At 41.2% G+C, this 19,967-nt stretch overlaps 1 protein-coding gene across 1 annotated transcript in view; it reads left to right on the top strand.

Annotated features, from left to right (window-relative positions):
* Positions 1 to 19,202, top strand: part of LOC143002473 (uncharacterized) — a 54,769-nt gene extending 35,567 nt beyond the window's left edge. Inside the window, exons 6-43 of the mRNA XM_076152590.1 lie at positions 15 to 182; positions 779 to 942; positions 1,039 to 1,324; positions 1,543 to 1,710; positions 2,307 to 2,470; positions 2,567 to 2,852; positions 3,071 to 3,238; positions 3,835 to 3,998; positions 4,095 to 4,380; positions 4,599 to 4,766; positions 5,363 to 5,526; positions 5,623 to 5,908; positions 6,127 to 6,294; positions 6,891 to 7,054; positions 7,151 to 7,436; positions 7,655 to 7,822; positions 8,419 to 8,582; positions 8,679 to 8,964; positions 9,183 to 9,350; positions 9,947 to 10,110; positions 10,207 to 10,492; positions 10,711 to 10,878; positions 11,475 to 11,638; positions 11,735 to 12,020; positions 12,239 to 12,402; positions 12,785 to 12,827; positions 13,003 to 13,166; positions 13,263 to 13,548; positions 13,767 to 13,934; positions 14,531 to 14,694; positions 14,791 to 15,076; positions 15,295 to 15,462; positions 16,059 to 16,222; positions 16,319 to 16,604; positions 16,823 to 16,990; positions 17,587 to 17,750; positions 17,847 to 18,132; positions 18,351 to 19,202. Coding sequence (XP_076008705.1) covers positions 15 to 182; positions 779 to 942; positions 1,039 to 1,324; positions 1,543 to 1,710; positions 2,307 to 2,470; positions 2,567 to 2,852; positions 3,071 to 3,238; positions 3,835 to 3,998; positions 4,095 to 4,380; positions 4,599 to 4,766; positions 5,363 to 5,526; positions 5,623 to 5,908; positions 6,127 to 6,294; positions 6,891 to 7,054; positions 7,151 to 7,436; positions 7,655 to 7,822; positions 8,419 to 8,582; positions 8,679 to 8,964; positions 9,183 to 9,350; positions 9,947 to 10,110; positions 10,207 to 10,492; positions 10,711 to 10,878; positions 11,475 to 11,638; positions 11,735 to 12,020; positions 12,239 to 12,402; positions 12,785 to 12,827; positions 13,003 to 13,166; positions 13,263 to 13,548; positions 13,767 to 13,934; positions 14,531 to 14,694; positions 14,791 to 15,076; positions 15,295 to 15,462; positions 16,059 to 16,222; positions 16,319 to 16,604; positions 16,823 to 16,990; positions 17,587 to 17,750; positions 17,847 to 18,132; positions 18,351 to 18,540 — 7,645 coding nt within the window. The 3' untranslated portion in view covers positions 18,541 to 19,202. The remainder of the gene's footprint in view (positions 1 to 14; positions 183 to 778; positions 943 to 1,038; positions 1,325 to 1,542; positions 1,711 to 2,306; positions 2,471 to 2,566; positions 2,853 to 3,070; positions 3,239 to 3,834; positions 3,999 to 4,094; positions 4,381 to 4,598; positions 4,767 to 5,362; positions 5,527 to 5,622; positions 5,909 to 6,126; positions 6,295 to 6,890; positions 7,055 to 7,150; positions 7,437 to 7,654; positions 7,823 to 8,418; positions 8,583 to 8,678; positions 8,965 to 9,182; positions 9,351 to 9,946; positions 10,111 to 10,206; positions 10,493 to 10,710; positions 10,879 to 11,474; positions 11,639 to 11,734; positions 12,021 to 12,238; positions 12,403 to 12,784; positions 12,828 to 13,002; positions 13,167 to 13,262; positions 13,549 to 13,766; positions 13,935 to 14,530; positions 14,695 to 14,790; positions 15,077 to 15,294; positions 15,463 to 16,058; positions 16,223 to 16,318; positions 16,605 to 16,822; positions 16,991 to 17,586; positions 17,751 to 17,846; positions 18,133 to 18,350) is intronic.
* The last annotated feature ends 765 nt before the right edge of the window (positions 19,203 to 19,967 follow it).

The following is a 19,967-nucleotide window of genomic DNA, read 5'->3' as shown; positions in this document are numbered from 1 at the left end:
CTCTTTTTCCTCAGATGCACTGTCATCTCGTCTATCCCAGCTGGTGGCACCAGAACCTTCAAATGTACCGGGATGGTGGGCCGTTATGTTAACATTGTGATTCCTAGAAAGAAACAATACCTGACTCTGTGTGAGGTTGAAGTCTTTGGTGAACTTTCTGGTGAAATCAAACCTACAGGTGAGTTTACTTGTGTAAAATGTATTACAGCTGACACAGTTGATAGTTCTGTTATTTTCCTATGATCGTCAATACCCATTTCACAACTTTGCTTAGGACCCAACATCGCAAGAGGTGGAAAAGTAGCTCAGTCCTCAGTGTATGGTGGATATGCCTTCCCTACAAGAGCCATTGACGGCAACCGTGCTAGCAACTGGAGACAGAAGTCCTGTACCCACACAAATAAGGATTACAAGCCATGGTGGAGAGTTGATCTCAGGGGGACGTACAAAGTCAATTATGTCACTATCACCAACAGAAGAGACTGCTGTTCTCAACGGCTCAATGGAGCTGAGATCCACATTGGAAATTCTCTCAGTGATAATGGCAATGCTAATCCCAGGTAGCTTCTCCTCATCTTATTCGTTTTCACATTTTGATCCTGGGTATGTTTATGACAAGCCAGTACCCTTCTTGATATTACATTGATTCTGAAACTGAAAAACACAATTATCTCCTCAGTTACCATTAGAAACATCTCACAGTGATTAGTATATTGACGTTGTTAAGTTACTGTCTGTGAAAGTTCTGTTAACACAATTATTCTCTCTTTTTCCTCAGATGCACTGTCATCTCGTCTATCCCAGCTGGTGGCACCAGAACCTTCAAATGTACCGGGATGGTGGGCCGTTATGTTAACATTGTGATTCCTAGAAAGAAACAATACCTGACTCTGTGTGAGGTTGAAGTCTTTGGTGAACTTTCTGGTGAAATCAAACCTACAGGTGAGTTTACTTGTGTAAAATGTATTACAGCTGACACAGTTGATAGTTCTGTTATTTTCCTATGATCGTCAATACCCATTTCACAACTTTGCTTAGGACCCAACATCGCAAGAGGTGGAAAAGTAGCTCAGTCCTCAGTGTATGGTGGATATGCCTTCCCTACAAGAGCCATTGACGGCAACCGTGCTAGCAACTGGAGACAGAAGTCCTGTACCCACACAAATAAGGATTACAAGCCATGGTGGAGAGTTGATCTCAGGGGGACGTACAAAGTCAATTATGTCACTATCACCAACAGAAGAGACTGCTGTTCTCAACGGCTCAATGGAGCTGAGATCCACATTGGAAATTCTCTCAGTGATAATGGCAATGCTAATCCCAGGTAGCTTCTCCTCATCTTATTTGTTTTAACATTTTGATCCTGGGTATGTTTATGACAAGCCAGTACCCTTCTTGATATTACATTGATTCTGAAACTGAAAAACACAATTATCTCCTCAGTTACCATTAGAAACATCTCACAGTGATTAGTATATTGACGTTGTTAAGTTACTGTCTGTGAAAGTTCTGTTAACACAATTATTCTCTCTTTTTCCTCAGATGCACTGTCATCTCGTCTATCCCAGCTGGTGGCACCAGAACCTTCAAATGTACCGGGATGGTGGGCCGTTATGTTAACATTGTGATTCCTAGAAAGAAACAATACCTGACTCTGTGTGAGGTTGAAGTCTTTGGTGAACTTTCTGGTGAAATCAAACCTACAGGTGAGTTTACTTGTGTAAAATGTATTACAGCTGACACAGTTGATAGTTCTGTTATTTTCCTATGATCGTCAATACCCATTTCACAACTTTGCTTAGGACCCAACATCGCAAGAGGTGGAAAAGTAGCTCAGTCCTCAGTGTATGGTGGATATGCCTTCCCTACAAGAGCCATTGACGGCAACCGTGCTAGCAACTGGAGACAGAAGTCCTGTACCCACACAAATAAGGATTACAAGCCATGGTGGAGAGTTGATCTCAGGGGGACGTACAAAGTCAATTATGTCACTATCACCAACAGAAGAGACTGCTGTTCTCAACGGCTCAATGGAGCTGAGATCCACATTGGAAATTCTCTCAGTGATAATGGCAATGCTAATCCCAGGTAGCTTCTCCTCATTTTATTCGTTTTCACATTTTGATCCTGGGTATGTTTATGACAAGCCAGTACCCTTCTTGATATTACATTGATTCTGAAACTGAAAAACACAATTATCTCCTCAGTTACCATTAGAAACATCTCACAGTGATTAGCATATTGACGTTGTTAAGTAACTGTCTGTGAAAGTTCTGTTAACACAATTATTCTCTCTTTTTCCTCAGATGCACTGTCATCTCGTCTATCCCAGCTGGTGGCACCAGAACCTTCAAATGTACCGGGATGGTGGGCCGTTATGTTAACATTGTGATTCCTAGAAAGAAACAATACCTGACTCTGTGTGAGGTTGAAGTCTTTGGTGAACTTTCTGGTGAAATCAAACCTACAGGTGAGTTTACTTGTGTAAAATGTATTACAGCTGACACAGTTGATAGTTCTGTTATTTTCCTATGATCGTCAATACCCATTTCACAACTTTGCTTAGGACCCAACATCGCAAGAGGTGGAAAAGTAGCTCAGTCCTCAGTGTATGGTGGATATGCCTTCCCTACAAGAGCCATTGACGGCAACCGTGCTAGCAACTGGAGACAGAAGTCCTGTACCCACACAAATAAGGATTACAAGCCATGGTGGAGAGTTGATCTCAGGGGGACGTACAAAGTCAATTATGTCACTATCACCAACAGAAGAGACTGCTGTTCTCAACGGCTCAATGGAGCTGAGATCCACATTGGAAATTCTCTCAGTGATAATGGCAATGCTAATCCCAGGTAGCTTCTCCTCATCTTATTCGTTTTCACATTTTGATCCTGGGTATGTTTATGACAAGCCAGTACCCTTCTTGATATTACATTGATTCTGAAACTGAAAAACACAATTATCTCCTCAGTTACCATTAGAAACATTTCACAGTGATTAGTATATTGACGTTGTTAAGTTACTGTCTGTGAAAGTTCTGTTAACACAATTATTCTCTCTTTTTCCTCAGATGCACTGTCATCTCGTCTATCCCAGCTGGTGGCACCAGAACCTTCAAATGTACCGGGATGGTGGGCCGTTATGTTAACATTGTGATTCCTAGAAAGAAACAATACCTGACTCTGTGTGAGGTTGAAGTCTTTGGTGAACTTTCTGGTGAAATCAAACCTACAGGTGAGTTTACTTGTGTAAAATGTATTACAGCTGACACAGTTGATAGTTCTGTTATTTTCCTATGATCGTCAATACCCATTTCACAACTTTGCTTAGGACCCAACATCGCAAGAGGTGGAAAAGTAGCTCAGTCCTCAGTGTATGGTGGATATGCCTTCCCTACAAGAGCCATTGACGGCAACCGTGCTAGCAACTGGAGACAGAAGTCCTGTACCCACACAAATAAGGATTACAAGCCATGGTGGAGAGTTGATCTCAGGGGGACGTACAAAGTCAATTATGTCACTATCACCAACAGAAGAGACTGCTGTTCTCAACGGCTCAATGGAGCTGAGATCCACATTGGAAATTCTCTCAGTGATAATGGCAATGCTAATCCCAGGTAGCTTCTCCTCATCTTATTCGTTTTCACATTTTGATCCTGGGTATGTTTATGACAAGCCAGTACCCTTCTTGATATTACATTGATTCTGAAACTGAAAAACACAATTATCTCCTCAGTTACCATTAGAAACATCTCACAGTGATTAGTATATTGACGTTGTTAAGTAACTGTCTGTGAAAGTTCTGTTAACACAATTATTCTCTCTTTTTCCTCAGATGCACTGTCATCTCGTCTATCCCAGCTGGTGGCACCAGAACCTTCAAATGTACCGGGATGGTGGGCCGTTATGTTAACATTGTGATTCCTAGAAAGAAACAATACCTGACTCTGTGTGAGGTTGAAGTCTTTGGTGAACTTTCTGGTGAAATCAAACCTACAGGTGAGTTTACTTGTGTAAAATGTATTACAGCTGACACAGTTGATAGTTCTGTTATTTTCCTATGATCGTCAATACCCATTTCACAACTTTGCTTAGGACCCAACATCGCAAGAGGTGGAAAAGTAGCTCAGTCCTCAGTGTATGGTGGATATGCCTTCCCTACAAGAGCCATTGACGGCAACCGTGCTAGCAACTGGAGACAGAAGTCCTGTACCCACACAAATAAGGATTACAAGCCATGGTGGAGAGTTGATCTCAGGGGGACGTACAAAGTCAATTATGTCACTATCACCAACAGAAGAGACTGCTGTTCTCAACGGCTCAATGGAGCTGAGATCCACATTGGAAATTCTCTCAGTGATAATGGCAATGCTAATCCCAGGTAGCTTCTCCTCATCTTATTTGTTTTAACATTTTGATCCTGGGTATGTTTATGACAAGCCAGTACCCTTCTTGATATTACATTGATTCTGAAACTGAAAAAGACAATTATCTCCTCAGTTACCATTAGAAACATCTCACAGTGATTAGTATATTGACGTTGTTAAGTAACTGTCTGTGAAAGTTCTGTTAACACAATTATTCTCTCTTTTTCCTCAGATGCACTGTCATCTCGTCTATCCCAGCTGGTGGCACCAGAACCTTCAAATGTACCGGGATGGTGGGCCGTTATGTTAACATTGTGATTCCTAGAAAGAAACAATACCTGACTCTGTGTGAGGTTGAAGTCTTTGGTGAACTTTCTGGTGAAATCAAACCTACAGGTGAGTTTACTTGTGTAAAATGTATTACAGCTGACACAGTTGATAGTTCTGTTATTTTCCTATGATCGTCAATACCCATTTCACAACTTTGCTTAGGACCCAACATCGCAAGAGGTGGAAAAGTAGCTCAGTCCTCAGTGTATGGTGGATATGCCTTCCCTACAAGAGCCATTGACGGCAACCGTGCTAGCAACTGGAGACAGAAGTCCTGTACCCACACAAATAAGGATTACAAGCCATGGTGGAGAGTTGATCTCAGGGGGACGTACAAAGTCAATTATGTCACTATCACCAACAGAAGAGACTGCTGTTCTCAACGGCTCAATGGAGCTGAGATCCACATTGGAAATTCTCTCAGTGATAATGGCAATGCTAATCCCAGGTAGCTTCTCCTCATCTTATTTGTTTTCACATTTTGATCCTGGGTATGTTTATGACAAGCCAGTACCCTTCTTGATATTACATTGATTCTGAAACTGAAAAACACAATTATCTCCTCAGTTACCATTAGAAACATCTCACAGTGATTAGTATATTGACGTTGTTAAGTAACTGTCTGTGAAAGTTCTGTTAACACAATTATTCTCTCTTTTTCCTCAGATGCACTGTCATCTCGTCTATCCCAGCTGGTGGCACCAGAACCTTCAAATGTACCGGGATGGTGGGCCGTTATGTTAACATTGTGATTCCTAGAAAGAAACAATACCTGACTCTGTGTGAGGTTGAAGTCTTTGGTGAACTTTCTGGTGAAATCAAACCTACAGGTGAGTTTACTTGTGTAAAATGTATTACAGCTGACACAGTTGATAGTTCTGTTATTTTCCTATGATCGTCAATACCCATTTCACAACTTTGCTTAGGACCCAACATCGCAAGAGGTGGAAAAGTAGCTCAGTCCTCAGTGTATGGTGGATATGCCTTCCCTACAAGAGCCATTGACGGCAACCGTGCTAGCAACTGGAGACAGAAGTCCTGTACCCACACAAATAAGGATTACAAGCCATGGTGGAGAGTTGATCTCAGGGGGACGTACAAAGTCAATTATGTCACTATCACCAACAGAAGAGACTGCTGTTCTCAACGGCTCAATGGAGCTGAGATCCACATTGGAAATTCTCTCAGTGATAATGGCAATGCTAATCCCAGGTAGCTTCTCCTCATCTTATTCGTTTTCACATTTTGATCCTGGGTATGTTTATGACAAGCCAGTACCCTTCTTGATATTACATTGATTCTGAAACTGAAAAACACAATTATCTCCTCAGTTACCATTAGAAACATCTCACAGTGATTAGTATATTGACGTTGTTAAGTAACTGTCTGTGAAAGTTCTGTTAACACAATTATTCTCTCTTTTTCCTCAGATGCACTGTCATCTCGTCTATCCCAGCTGGTGGCACCAGAACCTTCAAATGTACCGGGATGGTGGGCCGTTATGTTAACATTGTGATTCCTAGAAAGAAACAATACCTGACTCTGTGTGAGGTTGAAGTCTTTGGTGAACTTTCTGGTGAAATCAAACCTACAGGTGAGTTTACTTGTGTAAAATGTATTACAGCTGACACAGTTGATAGTTCTGTTATTTTCCTATGATCGTCAATACCCATTTCACAACTTTGCTTAGGACCCAACATCGCAAGAGGTGGAAAAGTAGCTCAGTCCTCAGTGTATGGTGGATATGCCTTCCCTACAAGAGCCATTGACGGCAACCGTGCTAGCAACTGGAGACAGAAGTCCTGTACCCACACAAATAAGGATTACAAGCCATGGTGGAGAGTTGATCTCAGGGGGACGTACAAAGTCAATTATGTCACTATCACCAACAGAAGAGACTGCTGTTCTCAACGGCTCAATGGAGCTGAGATCCACATTGGAAATTCTCTCAGTGATAATGGCAATGCTAATCCCAGGTAGCTTCTCCTCATCTTATTTGTTTTCACATTTTGATCCTGGGTATGTTTATGACAAGCCAGTACCCTTCTTGATATTACATTGATTCTGAAACTGAAAAACACAATTATCTCCTCAGTTACCATTAGAAACATCTCACAGTGATTAGCATATTGACATTGTTAAGTAACTGTCTGTGAAAGTTCTGTTAACACAATTATTCTCTCTTTTTCCTCAGATGCACTGTCATCTCGTCTATCCCAGCTGGTGGCACCAGAACCTTCAAATGTACCGGGATGGTGGGCCGTTATGTTAACATTGTGATTCCTAGAAAGAAACAATACCTGACTCTGTGTGAGGTTGAAGTCTTTGGTGAACTTTCTGGTGAAATCAAACCTACAGGTGAGTTTACTTGTGTAAAATGTATTACAGCTGACACAGTTGATAGTTCTGTTATTTTCCTATGATCGTCAATACCCATTTCACAACTTTGCTTAGGACCCAACATCGCAAGAGGTGGAAAAGTAGCTCAGTCCTCAGTGTATGGTGGATATGCCTTCCCTACAAGAGCCATTGACGGCAACCGTGCTAGCAACTGGAGACAGAAGTCCTGTACCCACACAAATAAGGATTACAAGCCATGGTGGAGAGTTGATCTCAGGGGGACGTACAAAGTCAATTATGTCACTATCACCAACAGAAGAGACTGCTGTTCTCAACGGCTCAATGGAGCTGAGATCCACATTGGAAATTCTCTCAGTGATAATGGCAATGCTAATCCCAGGTAGCTTCTCCTCATCTTATTCGTTTTCACATTTTGATCCTGGGTATGTTTATGACAAGCCAGTACCCTTCTTGATATTACATTGATTCTGAAACTGAAAAACACAATTATCTCCTCAGTTACCATTAGAAACATCTCACAGTGATTAGTATATTGACGTTGTTAAGTAACTGTCTGTGAAAGTTCTGTTAACACAATTATTCTCTCTTTTTCCTCAGATGCACTGTCATCTCGTCTATCCCAGCTGGTGGCACCAGAACCTTCAAATGTACCGGGATGGTGGGCCGTTATGTTAACATTGTGATTCCTAGAAAGAAACAATACCTGACTCTGTGTGAGGTTGAAGTCTTTGGTGAACTTTCTGGTGAAATCAAACCTACAGGTGAGTTTACTTGTGTAAAATGTATTACAGCTGACACAGTTGATAGTTCTGTTATTTTCCTATGATCGTCAATACCCATTTCACAACTTTGCTTAGGACCCAACATCGCAAGAGGTGGAAAAGTAGCTCAGTCCTCAGTGTATGGTGGATATGCCTTCCCTACAAGAGCCATTGACGGCAACCGTGCTAGCAACTGGAGACAGAAGTCCTGTACCCACACAAATAAGGATTACAAGCCATGGTGGAGAGTTGATCTCAGGGGGACGTACAAAGTCAATTATGTCACTATCACCAACAGAAGAGACTGCTGTTCTCAACGGCTCAATGGAGCTGAGATCCACATTGGAAATTCTCTCAGTGATAATGGCAATGCTAATCCCAGGTAGCTTCTCCTCATCTTATTTGTTTTCACATTTTGATCCTGGGTATGTTTATGACAAGCCAGTACCCTTCTTGATATTACATTGATTCTGAAACTGAAAAACACAATTATCTCCTCAGTTACCATTAGAAACATCTCACAGTGATTAGCATATTGACATTGTTAAGTAACTGTCTGTGAAAGTTCTGTTAACACAATTATTCTCTCTTTTTCCTCAGATGCACTGTCATCTCGTCTATCCCAGCTGGTGGCACCAGAACCTTCAAATGTACCGGGATGGTGGGCCGTTATGTTAACATTGTGATTCCTAGAAAGAAACAATACCTGACTCTGTGTGAGGTTGAAGTCTTTGGTGAACTTTCTGGTGAAATCAAACCTACAGGTGAGTTTACTTGTGTAAAATGTATTACAGCTGACACAGTTGATAGTTCTGTTATTTTCCTATGATCGTCAATACCCATTTCACAACTTTGCTTAGGACCCAACATCGCAAGAGGTGGAAAAGTAGCTCAGTCCTCAGTGTATGGTGGATATGCCTTCCCTACAAGAGCCATTGACGGCAACCGTGCTAGCAACTGGAGACAGAAGTCCTGTACCCACACAAATAAGGATTACAAGCCATGGTGGAGAGTTGATCTCAGGGGGACGTACAAAGTCAATTATGTCACTATCACCAACAGAAGAGACTGCTGTTCTCAACGGCTCAATGGAGCTGAGATCCACATTGGAAATTCTCTCAGTGATAATGGCAATGCTAATCCCAGGTAGCTTCTCCTCATCTTATTCGTTTTCACATTTTGATCCTGGGTATGTTTATGACAAGCCAGTACCCTTCTTGATATTACATTGATTCTGAAACTGAAAAACACAATTATCTCCTCAGTTACCATTAGAAACATCTCACAGTGATTAGCATATTGACGTTGTTAAGTAACTGTCTGTGAAAGTTCTGTTAACACAATTATTCTCTCTTTTTCCTCAGATGCACTGTCATCTCGTCTATCCCAGCTGGTGGCACCAGAACCTTCAAATGTACCGGGATGGTGGGCCGTTATGTTAACATTGTGATTCCTAGAAAGAAACAATACCTGACTCTGTGTGAGGTTGAAGTCTTTGGTGAACTTTCTGGTGAAATCAAACCTACAGGTGAGTTTACTTGTGTAAAATGTATTACAGCTGACACAGTTGATAGTTCTGTTATTTTCCTATGATCGTCAATACCCATTTCACAACTTTGCTTAGGACCCAACATCGCAAGAGGTGGAAAAGTAGCTCAGTCCTCAGTGTATGGTGGATATGCCTTCCCTACAAGAGCCATTGACGGCAACCGTGCTAGCAACTGGAGACAGAAGTCCTGTACCCACACAAATAAGGATTACAAGCCATGGTGGAGAGTTGATCTCAGGGGGACGTACAAAGTCAATTATGTCACTATCACCAACAGAAGAGACTGCTGTTCTCAACGGCTCAATGGAGCTGAGATCCACATTGGAAATTCTCTCAGTGATAATGGCAATGCTAATCCCAGGTAGCTTCTCCTCATCTTATTTGTTTTCACATTTTGATCCTGGGTATGTTTATGACAAGCCAGTACCCTTCTTGATATTACATTGATTCTGAAACTGAAAAACACAATTATCTCCTCAGTTACCATTAGAAACATCTCACAGTGATTAGCATATTGACATTGTTAAGTAACTGTCTGTGAAAGTTCTGTTAACACAATTATTCTCTCTTTTTCCTCAGATGCACTGTCATCTCGTCTATCCCAGCTGGTGGCACCAGAACCTTCAAATGTACCGGGATGGTGGGCCGTTATGTTAACATTGTGATTCCTAGAAAGAAACAATACCTGACTCTGTGTGAGGTTGAAGTCTTTGGTGAACTTTCTGGTGAAATCAAACCTACAGGTGAGTTTACTTGTGTAAAATGTATTACAGCTGACACAGTTGATAGTTCTGTTATTTTCCTATGATCCTCAATACCCATTTCACAACTTTGCTTAGGACCCAACATCGCAAGAGGTGGAAAAGTAGCTCAGTCCTCAGTGTATGGTGGATATGCCTTCCCTACAAGAGCCATTGACGGCAACCGTGCTAGCAACTGGAGACAGAAGTCCTGTACCCACACAAATAAGGATTACAAGCCATGGTGGAGAGTTGATCTCAGGGGGACGTACAAAGTCAATTATGTCACTATCACCAACAGAAGAGACTGCTGTTCTCAACGGCTCAATGGAGCTGAGATCCACATTGGAAATTCTCTCAGTGATAATGGCAATGCTAATCCCAGGTAGCTTCTCCTCATCTTATTCGTTTTCACATTTTGATCCTGGGTATGTTTATGACAAGCCAGTACCCTTCTTGATATTACATTGATTCTGAAACTGAAAAACACAATTATCTCCTCAGTTACCATTAGAAACATCTCACAGTGATTAGTATATTGACGTTGTTAAGTAACTGTCTGTGAAAGTTCTGTTAACACAATTATTCTCTCTTTTTCCTCAGATGCACTGTCATCTCGTCTATCCCAGCTGGTGGCACCAGAACCTTCAAATGTACCGGGATGGTGGGCCGTTATGTTAACATTGTGATTCCTAGAAAGAAACAATACCTGACTCTGTGTGAGGTTGAAGTCTTTGGTGAACTTTCTGGTGAAATCAAACCTACAGGTGAGTTTACTTGTGTAAAATGTATTACAGCTGACACAGTTGATAGTTCTGTTATTTTCCTATGATCGTCAATACCCATTTCACAACTTTGCTTAGGACCCAACATCGCAAGAGGTGGAAAAGTAGCTCAGTCCTCAGTGTATGGTGGATATGCCTTCCCTACAAGAGCCATTGACGGCAACCGTGCTAGCAACTGGAGACAGAAGTCCTGTACCCACACAAATAAGGATTACAAGCCATGGTGGAGAGTTGATCTCAGGGGGACGTACAAAGTCAATTATGTCACTATCACCAACAGAAGAGACTGCTGTTCTCAACGGCTCAATGGAGCTGAGATCCACATTGGAAATTCTCTCAGTGATAATGGCAATGCTAATCCCAGGTAGCTTCTCCTCATCTTATTTGTTTTAACATTTTGATCCTGGGTATGTTTATGACAAGCCAGTACCCTTCTTGATATTACATCGATTCTGAAACTGAAAAACACAATTATCTCCTCAGTTACCATTAGAAACATCTCACAGTGATTAGTATATTGACGTTGTTAAGTAACTGTCTGTGAAAGTTCTGTTAACACAATTATTCTCTCTTTTTCCTCAGATGCACTGTCATCTCGTCTATCCCAGCTGGTGGCACCAGAACCTTCAAATGTACCGGGATGGTGGGCCGTTATGTTAACATTGTGATTCCTAGAAAGAAACAATACCTGACTCTGTGTGAGGTTGAAGTCTTTGGTGAACTTTCTGGTGAAATCAAACCTACAGGTGAGTTTACTTGTGTAAAATGTATTACAGCTGACACAGTTGATAGTTCTGTTATTTTCCTATGATCGTCAATACCCATTTCACAACTTTGCTTAGGACCCAACATCGCAAGAGGTGGAAAAGTAGCTCAGTCCTCAGTGTATGGTGGATATGCCTTCCCTACAAGAGCCATTGACGGCAACCGTGCTAGCAACTGGAGACAGAAGTCCTGTACCCACACAAATAAGGATTACAAGCCATGGTGGAGAGTTGATCTCAGGGGGACGTACAAAGTCAATTATGTCACTATCACCAACAGAAGAGACTGCTGTTCTCAACGGCTCAATGGAGCTGAGATCCACATTGGAAATTCTCTCAGTGATAATGGCAATGCTAATCCCAGGTAGCTTCTCCTCATCTTATTCGTTTTCACATTTTGATCCTGGGTATGTTTATGACAAGCCAGTACCCTTCTTGATATTACAGTGATTCTGAAACTGAAGAACACATTTATCTCCTCAGTTACCATTAGAAACATCTCACAGTGATTAGTATATTGACGTTGTTAAGTAACTGTCTGTGAAAGTTCTGTTAACACAATTATTCTCTCTTTTTCCTCAGATGCACTGTCATCTCGTCTATCCCAGCTGGTGGCACCAGAACCTTCAAATGTACCGGGATGGTGGGCCGTTATGTTAACATTGTGATTCCTAGAAAGAAACAATACCTGACTCTGTGTGAGGTTGAAGTCTTTGGTGAACTTTCTGGTGAAATCAAACCTACAGGTGAGTTTACTTGTGTAAAATGTATTACAGCTGACACAGTTGATAGTTCTGTTATTTTCCTATGATCGTCAATACCCATTTCACAACTTTGCTTAGGACCCAACATCGCAAGAGGTGGAAAAGTAGCTCAGTCCTCAGTGTATGGTGGATATGCCTTCCCTACAAGAGCCATTGACGGCAACCGTGCTAGCAACTGGAGACAGAAGTCCTGTACCCACACAAATAAGGATTACAAGCCATGGTGGAGAGTTGATCTCAGGGGGACGTACAAAGTCAATTATGTCACTATCACCAACAGAAGAGACTGCTGTTCTCAACGGCTCAATGGAGCTGAGATCCACATTGGAAATTCTCTCAGTGATAATGGCAATGCTAATCCCAGGTAGCTTCTCCTCATCTTATTCGTTTTCACGTTTTGATCCTGGGTATGTTTATGACAAGCCAGTACCCTTCTTGATATTACAGTGATTCTGAAACTGAAGAACACAATTATCTCCTCAGTTACCATTAGAAACATCTCACACTGATTAGTATATTGATGTTGTTGAATTACTGTCTGTGAAAGTTCTGTTAACACAATTATTCTCTCTTTTTCCTCAGATGCACTGTCATCTCGTCTATCCCAGCTGGTGGCACCAGAACCTTCAAATGTACCGGGATGGTGGGCCGTTATGTTAACATTGTGATTCCTAGAAAGAAACAATACCTGACTCTGTGTGAGGTTGAAGTCTTTGGTGAACTTTCTGGTGAAATCAAACCTACAGGTGAGTTTACTTGTGTAAAATGTATTACAGCTGACACAGTTGATAGTTCTGTTATTTTCCTATGATCCTCAATACCCATTTCACAACTTTGCTTAGGACCCAACATCGCAAGAGGTGGAAAAGTAGCTCAGTCCTCAGTGTACGGTGGATATGCCTTCCCTACAAGAGCCATTGACGGCAACCGTGCTAGCAACTGGAGACAGAAGTCCTGTACCCACACAAATAAGGATTACAAGCCATGGTGGAGAGTTGATCTCAGGGGGACGTACAAAGTCAATTATGTCACTATCACCAACAGAAGAGACTGCTGTTCTCAACGGCTCAATGGAGCTGAGATCCACATTGGAAATTCTCTCAGTGATAATGGCAATGCTAATCCCAGGTAGCTTCTCCTCATCTTATTCGTTTTCACATTTTGATCCTGGGTATGTTTATGACAAGCCAGTACCCTTCTTGATATTACATTGATTCTGAAACTGAAAAAGACAATTATCTCCTCAGTTACCATTAGAAACATCTCACAGTGATTAGTATATTGACGTTGTTAAGTAACTGTCTGTGAAAGTTCTGTTAACACAATTATTCTCTCTTTTTCCTCAGATGCACTGTCATCTCGTCTATCCCAGCTGGTGGCACCAGAACCTTCAAATGTACCGGGATGGTGGGCCGTTATGTTAACATTGTGATTCCTAGAAAGAAACAATACCTGACTCTGTGTGAGGTTGAAGTCTTTGGTGAACTTTCTGGTGAAATCAAACCTACAGGTGAGTTTACTTGTGTAAAATGTATTACAGCTGACACAGTTGATAGTTCTGTTATTTTCCTATGATCGTCAATACCCATTTCACAACTTTGCTTAGGACCCAACATCGCAAGAGGTGGAAAAGTAGCTCAGTCCTCAGTGTATGGTGGATATGCCTTCCCTACAAGAGCCATTGACGGCAACCGTGCTAGCAACTGGAGACAGAAGTCCTGTACCCACACAAATAAGGATTACAAGCCATGGTGGAGAGTTGATCTCAGGGGGACGTACAAAGTCAATTATGTCACTATCACCAACAGAAGAGACTGCTGTTCTCAACGGCTCAATGGAGCTGAGATCCACATTGGAAATTCTCTCAGTGATAATGGCAATGCTAATCCCAGGTAGCTTCTCCTCATCTTATTCGTTTTCACATTTTGATCCTGGGTATGTTTATGACAAGCCAGTACCCTTCTTGATATTACAGTGATTCTGAAACTGAAGAACACATTTATCTCCTCAGTTACCATTAGAAACATCTCACAGTGATTAGTATATTGACGTTGTTAAGTAACTGTCTGTGAAAGTTCTGTTAACACAATTATTCTCTCTTTTTCCTCAGATGCACTGTCATCTCGTCTATCCCAGCTGGTGGCACCAGAACCTTCAAATGTACCGGGATGGTGGGCCGTTATGTTAACATTGTGATTCCTAGAAAGAAACAATACCTGACTCTGTGTGAGGTTGAAGTCTTTGGTGAACTTTCTGGTGAAATCAAACCTACAGGTGAGTTTACTTGTGTAAAATGTATTACAGCTGACACAGTTGATAGTTCTGTTATTTTCCTATGATCGTCAATACCCATTTCACAACTTTGCTTAGGACCCAACATCGCAAGAGGTGGAAAAGTAGCTCAGTCCTCAGTGTATGGTGGATATGCCTTCCCTACAAGAGCCATTGACGGCAACCGTGCTAGCAACTGGAGACAGAAGTCCTGTACCCACACAAATAAGGATTACAAGCCATGGTGGAGAGTTGATCTCAGGGGGACGTACAAAGTCAATTATGTCACTATCACCAACAGAAGAGACTGCTGTTCTCAACGGCTCAATGGAGCTGAGATTCACATTGGAAATTCTCTCAGTGATAATGGCAATGCTAATCCCAGGTAGCTTCTCCTCATCTTATTCGTTTTCACATTTTGATCATGGGTATGTTTATGACAAGCCAGTACCCTTCTTGATATTACATTGATTCTGAAACTGAAAAACACAATTATCTCCTCAGTTATCATTAGAAACATCTCACAGTGATTAGCATATTGACGTTGTTAAGTAACTGTCTGTGAAAGTTCTGTTAACACAATTATTCTCTCTTTTTCCTCAGATGCACTGTCATCTCGTCTATCCCAGCTGGTGGCACCAGAACCTTCAAATGTACCGGGATGGTGGGCCGTTATGTTAACATTGTGATTCCTAGAAAGAAACAATACCTGACTCTGTGTGAGGTTGAAGTCTTTGGTGAACTTTCTGGTGAAATCAAACCTACAGGTGAGTTTACTTGTGTAAAATGTATTACAGCTGACACAGTTGATAGTTCTGTTATTTTCCTATGATCGTCAATACCCATTTCACAACTTTGCTTAGGACCCAACATCGCAAGAGGTGGAAAAGTAGCTCAGTCCTCAGTGTATGGTGGATATGCCTTCCCTACAAGAGCCATTGACGGCAACCGTGCTAGCAACTGGAGACAGAAGTCCTGTACCCACACAAATAAGGATTACAAGCCATGGTGGAGAGTTGATCTCAGGGGGACGTACAAAGTCAATTATGTCACTATCACCAACAGAAGAGACTGCTGTTCTCAACGGCTCAATGGAGCTGAGATCCACATTGGAAATTCTCTCAGTGATAATGGCAATGCTAATCCCAGGTAGCTTCTCCTCATCTTATTCGTTTTCACATTTTGATCCTGGGTATGTTTATGACAAGCCAGTACCCTTCTTGATATTACAGTGATTCTGAAACTGAAGAACACATTTATCTCCTCAGTTACCATTAGAAACATCTCACAGTGATTAGTATATTGACGTTGTTAAGTAACTGTCTGTGAAAGTTCTGTTAACACAATTATTCTCTCTTTTTCCTCAGATGCACTGTCATCTCGTCTATCCCAGCTGGTGGCACCAGAACCTTCAAATGTACCGGGATGGTGGGCCGTTATGTTAACATTGTGATTCCTAGAAAGAAACAATACCTGACTCTGTGTGAGGTTGAAGTCTTTGGTGAACTTTCTGGTGAAATCAAACCTACAGGTGAGTTTACTTGTGTAAAATGTATTACAGCTGACACAGTTGATAGTTCTGTTATTTTCCTATGATCGTCAATACCCATTTCACAACTTTGCTTAGGACCCAACATCGCAAGAGGTGGAAAAGTAGCTCAGTCCTCAGTGTATGGTGGATATGCCTTCCCTACAAGAGCCATTGACGGCAACCGTGCTAGCAACTGGAGACAGAAGTCCTGTACCCACACAAATAAGGATTACAAGCCATGGTGGAGAGTTGATCTCAGGGGGACGTACAAAGTCAATTATGTCACTATCACCAACAGAAGAGACTGCTGTTCTCAACGGCTCAATGGAGCTGAGATTCACATTGGAAATTCTCTCAGTGATAATGGCAATGCTAATCCCAGGTAGCTTCTCCTCATCTTATTCGTTTTCACATTTTGATCATGGGTATGTTTATGACAAGCCAGTACCCTTCTTGATATTACATTGATTCTGAAACTGAAAAACACAATTATCTCCTCAGTTATCATTAGAAACATCTCACAGTGATTAGCATATTGACGTTGTTAAGTAACTGTCTGTGAAAGTTCTGTTAACACAATTATTCTCTCTTTTTCCTCAGATGCACTGTCATCTCGTCTATCCCAGCTGGTGGCACCAGAACCTTCAAATGTACCGGGATGGTGGGCCGTTATGTTAACATTGTGATTCCTAGAAAGAAACAATACCTGACTCTGTGTGAGGTTGAAGTCTTTGGTGAACTTTCTGGTGAAATCAAACCTACAGGTGAGTTTACTTGTGTAAAATGTATTACAGCTGACACAGTTGATAGTTCTGTTATTTTCCTATGATCGTCAATACCCATTTCACAACTTTGCTTAGGACCCAACATCGCAAGAGGTGGAAAAGTAGCTCAGTCCTCAGTGTATGGTGGATATGCCTTCCCTACAAGAGCCATTGACGGCAACCGTGCTAGCAACTGGAGACAGAAGTCCTGTACCCACACAAATAAGGATTACAAGCCATGGTGGAGAGTTGATCTCAGGGGGACGTACAAAGTCAATTATGTCACTATCACCAACAGAAGAGACTGCTGTTCTCAACGGCTCAATGGAGCTGAGATCCACATTGGAAATTCTCTCAGTGATAATGGCAATGCTAATCCCAGGTAGCTTCTCCTCATCTTATTTGTTTTAACATTTTGATCCTGGGTATGTTTATGACAAGCCAGTACCCTTCTTGATATTACATTGATTCTGAAACTGAAAAAGACAATTATCTCCTCAGTTACCATTAGAAACATCTCACAGTGATTAGTATATTGACGTTGTTAAGTAACTGTCTGTGAAAGTTCTGTTAACACAATTATTCTCTCTTTTTCCTCAGATGCACTGTCATCTCGTCTATCCCAGCTGGTGGCACCAGAACCTTCAAATGTACCGGGATGGTGGGCCGTTATGTTAACATTGTGATTCCTAGAAAGAAACAATACCTGACTCTGTGTGAGGTTGAAGTCTTTGGTGAACTTTCTGGTGAAATCAAACCTACAGGTGAGTTTACTTGTGTAAAATGTATTACAGCTGACACAGTTGATAGTTCTGTTATGTTCCTATGATCGTCAATACCCATTTCACAACTTTGCTTAGGACCCAACATCGCAAGAGGTGGAAAAGTAGCTCAGTCCTCAGTGTATGGTGGATATGCCTTCCCTACAAGAGCCATTGACGGCAACCGTGCTAGCAACTGGAGACAGAAGTCCTGTACCCACACAAATAAGGATTACAAGCCATGGTGGAGAGTTGATCTCAGGAAGACGTACAAAGTCAATTATGTCACTATCACCAACAGAAGAGACTGCTGTTCTCAACGGCTCAATGGAGCTGAGATCCACATTGGAAATTCTCTCAGTGATAATGGCAATGCTAATCCCAGGTAGCTTCTCCTCATCTTATTTGTTTTCACATTTTGATCCTGGGTATGTTTATGACAAGCCAGTACCCTTCTTGATATTACATTGATTCTGAAACTGAAAAACACAATTATCTCCTCAGTTACCATTAGAAACATCTCACAGTGATTAGTATATTGACGTTGTTAAGTTACTGTCTGTGAAAGTTCTGTTAACACAATTATTCTCTCTTTTTCCTCAGATGCACTGTCATCTCGTCTATCCCAGCTGGTGGCACCAGAACCTTCAAATGTACCGGGATGGTGGGCCGTTATGTTAACATTGTGATTCCTGGAAAGAAACAATACCTGACTCTGTGTGAGGTTGAAGTCTATGGAACACTGACAGATGACGATGATGATAACTGTCAATGTGACTGTGAATGTGATTAAATTGATAGTGTTTAGCTTTCAGTTGTTTCATCTCCCAATTGACATTTAACAAAGGCAATAGTAGGGCCTGATAACAGTGGTTGTCAAACAATACCTTCAATATATCCTTGCAAAATTAATTAATAGCTACAGAGTTTTGATTTAACCAAGTTTTAAACTTATCTAATATTGACTAAACAAAAGCTAATCTGCATAATTTTCCGATTTTTTCCTTGTTTTTGTTGATTGCATCAGGTGGAGGAGTAGCTCAGGTTTATTCTTCTTGCTTCTTGGTTGACGGTCACTTTATTTTCTTATCTTGAAGATTTCCTTTGAACAAGGAAAATTCTTTATTTTTCTGCCTTTTACGTTTGTTTACCAAAACATCTCCTCATTTGTGGTCTGCACACTAGGTCAAAATGTGCATGCCAGTACCTACTGGACAGGTGAGCATCCTCTTGCATGACTAAAAGTCGACATTGTTTCATAAAATACAGAGATTTCATGCTTTTTCATTTTACTGTTACTCTTGTACTACAGTTAAATGCAACATTTTATGAACACGTTTTGACATTTCCTGATAATGACATCGTATTTCTATCCACAATTGTCATGTGCAATTATTGCATTTCTTGTAATAATTGTTTTTTAGAGCCTACATTATAAGTCATCCTGTATGTACCACAAATGATTGTTTCTGTTTTCCTGTTTGAAAATAAATCAATGGGAATATTCCCATTCCTAACATATCTTTACTGAACTCTGTGTGATTTAAACCCTATTTAGATCCATCAGGCTAATAACATAATTTCATTCCCATTTCTGAAAACCTTTAGCAATGAGACATGGTAATGGATACAATTCTCTGCTACTTTGAGTCTATGGGCATTTGTGAATTTAGAGGGATATGTTGAAGAATTTTCAGCAATACATTTTTGTCGATCATTGCTACAGTTGAACAGCATTTTTTCTACTTGAGATAAAAATAAATATTACATTCCCTTCATAAGAAAAGGTTATAACATGGACTATTGCAATACAATGGATACCACATTGATATCTACTAGTATGGACCTACGCGCACCTGTAAAGGAAAAGGTGGCGTGTCCATCTCAGGGCTTCATTTGTTAAGTATTTGGTCCAGGTCACATAGTATTTGGCTGATGTACTCTTCCATCATTTGTCTCGCTTTTGATGCATTGAGTGAGGGGATGAGTCACCAGGGGAAATCTCCCCTGTAACCATTAGTAATTTGTGCTCGAGCAAGCATTTAATCACTGTATGGAAGACTGGACCCTACCAAGAAGATAGATCTTCCGTCTATGTGTCTGTGGGTGCGCATGTTTTTGCGTGGATGACTGACACCATGATTCAATATTTAATGTGGATGTCTGTGTATTGTTATTATGCATCTCTAAGTCTGCGTGCTTGTGCATATGTTTTCCCCA

The sequence above is a fragment of the Genypterus blacodes genome, unplaced genomic scaffold (assembly GCF_046128005.1).
Source record: "Genypterus blacodes isolate CSIRO-AG114 ecotype Tasmania unplaced genomic scaffold, CSIRO-AGI_Gbla_v1 ptg000057l_1, whole genome shotgun sequence".
NCBI classification, from domain to species: domain Eukaryota; kingdom Metazoa; phylum Chordata; class Actinopteri; order Ophidiiformes; family Ophidiidae; genus Genypterus; species Genypterus blacodes.
Note: the sequence above shows the minus strand (reverse complement) of the source record. Positions and strands in the feature narration are given on the sequence as shown.